Source organism: Haliaeetus leucocephalus, unplaced genomic scaffold, assembly GCF_000737465.1.
Source record: "Haliaeetus leucocephalus isolate CR32 unplaced genomic scaffold, Haliaeetus_leucocephalus-4.0 Scaffold173, whole genome shotgun sequence".
Classification (NCBI taxonomy): Eukaryota; Metazoa; Chordata; class Aves; order Accipitriformes; family Accipitridae; genus Haliaeetus; species Haliaeetus leucocephalus.
In genome coordinates this window covers 10,909,667-10,913,977 of record NW_010972609.1, presented here as the reverse complement: position 1 = coordinate 10,913,977, position 4,311 = coordinate 10,909,667, and the positions used below count along the sequence as shown (strand labels likewise).

At 44.8% G+C, this 4,311-nt stretch overlaps 2 protein-coding genes across 2 annotated transcripts in view; both read right to left on the bottom strand.

Annotated features, from left to right (window-relative positions):
- RPL27A (ribosomal protein L27a) overlaps positions 1–3,109 on the bottom strand; it is a 6,310-nt gene extending 3,201 nt beyond the window's left edge. The window contains exon 1 of the mRNA XM_010563924.1: positions 3,049–3,109. Coding sequence (XP_010562226.1) covers positions 3,049–3,109 — 61 coding nt within the window. The remainder of the gene's footprint in view (positions 1–3,048) is intronic.
- Positions 2,660–4,311, bottom strand: part of ST5 (suppression of tumorigenicity 5) — a 103,527-nt gene continuing 101,875 nt past the window's right edge. Inside the window, exons 18-19 of the mRNA XM_010563811.1 lie at positions 3,983–4,069; positions 2,660–3,557 (exon numbers count right to left, since the gene is read on the bottom strand). Of these exons, the coding sequence (XP_010562113.1) occupies positions 3,523–3,557; positions 3,983–4,069 (122 nt within the window). The 3' untranslated portion in view covers positions 2,660–3,522. The remainder of the gene's footprint in view (positions 3,558–3,982; positions 4,070–4,311) is intronic.

The window sequence follows — 4,311 nt, the reverse complement described above, 5'->3', positions numbered from 1 at the left end:
CGGGGGCTGAGTCTCGCGAGATCCGCCGGGGCGGCGGCAGCGGCGGGGTGAGGGGGAGGCGGCGCCATCTTAGAGAGGAGCGGGCTGGCCCCGGCGGACCGGCCGGCTCGCTCTTCGGCGGCCTTTCGGGCGGCTTCCGAAGCGCGCCGCCCTCCCCTGCCACCGCTCACCGCCGTGCGCCGGCACGGCTCGGCGGTCACCCCCGCTTTCCGGAGGGAAGACACGGGTCCCGGGCAGCGGCCGCCCGTATTGGCGGGTTGAGTTAGGCAGGCGGCGTTAAGGACTGTTCCGGCCGAGTGACGGACGCAGCTTGCTTTCTCTTCCTCCGCCGCCGGTAGCAAAAGTGGGGTTTGGGGCAGAATTTAGGAAAAGCGGCAAGCTTGGTCGCTTTATTAAACATCGGCGACAAGGGGAAAATAAGTACTGTCTACTAAAACGCAACTCTCTGCCACACACGTGTAACAAGTCCTGGAGAGCGTTACTGTTTCTCAAGCTTCTTTTTTATGTATTTTATACCCTAAGACCTTAAACAAGCCTTTACCAATTTAAAGCATGGGTCTCAGTACTGGATTTGTTTTTCTTCAGGACTTCCTTCTCAGTTAAACGGTGCACTAGTAATGGTCCGTGCTCAGGAACAAACACTTAGTTTTAACAACTCACAGACAAGGGAAACTAACACGCCCCCTGTTCTTCATGCAGCTGATCCTCTCAAACAGACCGCCAGACAACACTAGGTGTCCTGGTTTCAGCTGGGATAGAGTTAACTGTCTTCCTAGTAGCTGGTACAGTGCTATGTTTTGGGTTCAGTATGTGAAGAATGTTGATAACACTGATGTTTGCAGTTGTTGCTCAGTAGTGTTTAGTCTAAAGTCAAGGATTTTTCAGCTTCTCATGCCCAGCCAGCGAGAAGGCTGGAGGGGCACAAGAAGTTGGCACAGGACACAGCCAGGGCAGCTGACCCAAACTGGGCAACAGGGTATTCCATACCATGTGACATCACATCCAGTATAGGAACTGGGGGGAGTGGGGGCAGGGGGGATTGCCACTCAGGGGCTAACTGGGCATCGATCAGCGGGGTGGTGAGCGGTTGCGCTGCACATCATTTGTACATTCCAATCCTTTTATTATTGCTGTTGTCATTTTATTAGTGTTATCATTATTAGTTTCTTCTGTTCTATTAAACCCTTCTTATCTCAACCCACGAGTTTTACTTCTTTTCCCGATTTTCTCCACCATCCCACTGGGGGGAGGGGGGAGAAGTGAGTGAGTGGCTGCATGGTGCTTACTTGCTGGCTGGGGTTAAACCACGACACTAGGATTGTTTTATATAGCCATAGTTTGAGGATGAACGTGGCACCTACAAATTTTTTTGAAACATGATCTCACCTTGTCTGGTACTCTCCTCTGACTCAAGTTACAAAAACTAGAACGACATGTTGATGGGTAATGCAATGTTTGAAAGCTTTCTACATACATGTTTAAAGTACAGATGGCATGAAAATGGCTTTGGTGTGGGAGATGGCTTTTACACTGCTGCACTCCATGGCTTTTTCTTGCCTTTGCAGCAACTCTTCTCTGCAGCACTTCCTTCAGGCAAGGATGATGTTTTATCCATCATTTTCTTAAGAGGAATATATATTTACTAGCAGCTGTTGTTTACAAAATGGCCAGAATCCACCTGTACAAGTGAAGTTACTCCTTCCACTCTGAAGAACTACATCTAGAAGTCATTCTGGAACTTACAGTATATTATAGAGTAAAACTAACGGAAATTAACATTTGCGATTACATTTCCATTGAATCAAAAGCACTTGATATTGTACAGACATTTCACGTACACTTAACAAGCTTTTGTATATTCACCAGTGTGAGGGAGGTAAGAAAAAAAGGAAACGACTTCACCTTTTTAGTGAATGACCCTCGATTTTGCTCTATGAGGCTGATAGCAAACCAGAACCACTGTCAGGTTAGGAACTGCGCGAGCCTCAAAGCCAATCTAACTAAAGAAACCACACTGCCAATGAAGAAAAATACAGTTTGTTTGGGGTTCTTTTAAAGGTAAGAAGCTTTAGATAATTTTCATTAGCTGTCAGACTTGCAAATATATCCAAGTATTTTATATTTTCTTCTTCGGGCTAAGGGAAACCTTACAGAATTTCAACAGGAGTTATGTTGATGACAAAGATGAACGTGGTACCTGTGGGCAACATTCACAGCTGTGCAGAAGACCATGGCAAGCTAACCATTCCTGTCCTGCTGAAGAGCCTCCACTGAAGTGGAAACACCACCTAAACAGACGGCAATTAATGCAAAAGAAAAGCAGACTTTCATGAAATGTAGGTGATCAGTTCATCAGAAATTTAGGCAAAGGCTGTCTGCTACAAGCTGCTTGTATTCTACTCTGATCATCTAACCAAGGTAGCACAAAACCCACCTGAAAATACCACAGTTCAGGAGCAGTATCTATGATACAATGACAAAATGTAATTTGCTGCTAACCCATGCAAAGAAAAAAAAAACGTTTTAGGAGATGCTTCTGTTAAGATAAAATTAACAGAACAGGGATACAGAATGCCTTGTCTCAGCCCTAGTGAAAAACATTGAAGAAAAACCAAACTACATGTCATGAAATAGCAAACCTACTAAAAGACAGGTTTGTAATAACCATTTTATATTTTAATTACAAACTCATTAAAAAAAATCACAGGAAAGTTACTGGGTTTGTACCTACTCAACATCAGAAACTGCAGAGGTTTGCAATGAATATAAACAAACAGGTGTATTTACAGAGTTTATTAGAAACCATACATACATACATCAGGAAAGGATGTACTGTACCTACTCATTGCAGCTTGCATGTCAAAGAACTGAGATCTCCTCAGGTTTAGCAGTCTTAGTGCAGAATGGATTACAAGTAGTTTACTGACCAGAGTTCAAACCAAGTGGAAGTTTTGTATTGTGAACCAAGTACCTTATTATCAAGTTACTTTGTTATTTCTTTCTTTTAAAATTAATTAGAAGGAAAACGAAAAAAAACCACAACCCAACTCCGCCACATGAAAGCAGCCCCCATGTGTACAACCTCTCCCACGTACCCGAGTTCATTCATCCCCGCAATATTCAGGCATCAGTGTAGCTCTCACAAACATCCCGTGAAGTCAGTGGTTCTGCTGAGACAGTCAGCTGCACATAATCAGCTATTCATTTTTGCACCAAGCATAACTCAATTCATACTAAAGAAAAAAAAAGCACCTGTTATTCTCAGGAATATACAAATATTTACCACAGTTTTCCTTGCTCATTACAAAATCAGTTACAAAAGCTTACAGCACGTTATGTACAAATTCTACCCAAATACATAAAGGAGCCATCATCTGGCACACTGCCCAACAGCATCAGTCATCACTTAAAGCTGCGGTCAGCTTGCTCCGCTGTCCTCCCGCATCAAACTCTGAAAAGCTGCAGGTGTCTCACGCGCAGTGTCATAAATAGTCTTTGGGTTGGTATTTCAGCAGAAAGGAGTTAGTTCTTCTTGTGAAGGAACTTCATTTTGTTTCCTAAAGAAAGCACACCATCAGTCTAGCACATACTGAAAAGCCAAAGGGCAATCAAAAGTTACTTCGCAAATGGGTCTAATTTGTAATGTAATTGCTGCAGACTAACTCTTCTACTTCATACCAGCAGGGACAGCCGACTAACAGAATCCTGGCTGGTCAGGTGCCTTCCTTTTCTCCTCCTCCATTACAGTTTGGTTCCCCCACCCCCGAGTGAAAATTAAAGTGTTAACAAGAGTCATAATTAAATCTGGTTTTGTCAGCTTTAAGTACGCTTTCATTGTTTTCATATTTCCTATCACATTGAAACTGCTTGACTATCAGATTTCCCCTCAGGTAAGGCTTTTTAAAATTTAAAAAAAAAAAACAAAAAAAGAGAGAGAGAGATGGAAATTAATTTCAGAAGTACTTCTAAAGATTTTCCTCACCAAGGCCTCGCAGAAACTTGTTTACTCCGCTCTGTTCCGTGTCTGGAAGCTCTTCCAAATACTGTTCAACCCTCTGCTCGAAGAGACCTGTGGAAGCGGGGAGAAAAGGGAGCTGGGGTGAGCTGTGTCAGGCTGGATCCGTTTCCCCCGGGGCCCGTTGCGCACCCCCAACTTTTTACTTCTACACTCCTTTCCCTCTCCAACACTGGAAAACGTTACTGCCGGTGAGGGGCTACTCCGTCTCACCCGGCATCGGGACAGGCACGGCGAGCGGGGCAGGGGGGTCGGGGGCGGAAAGCGGAGGTGGCGAGGGCGGCCCGCGCCCCCCG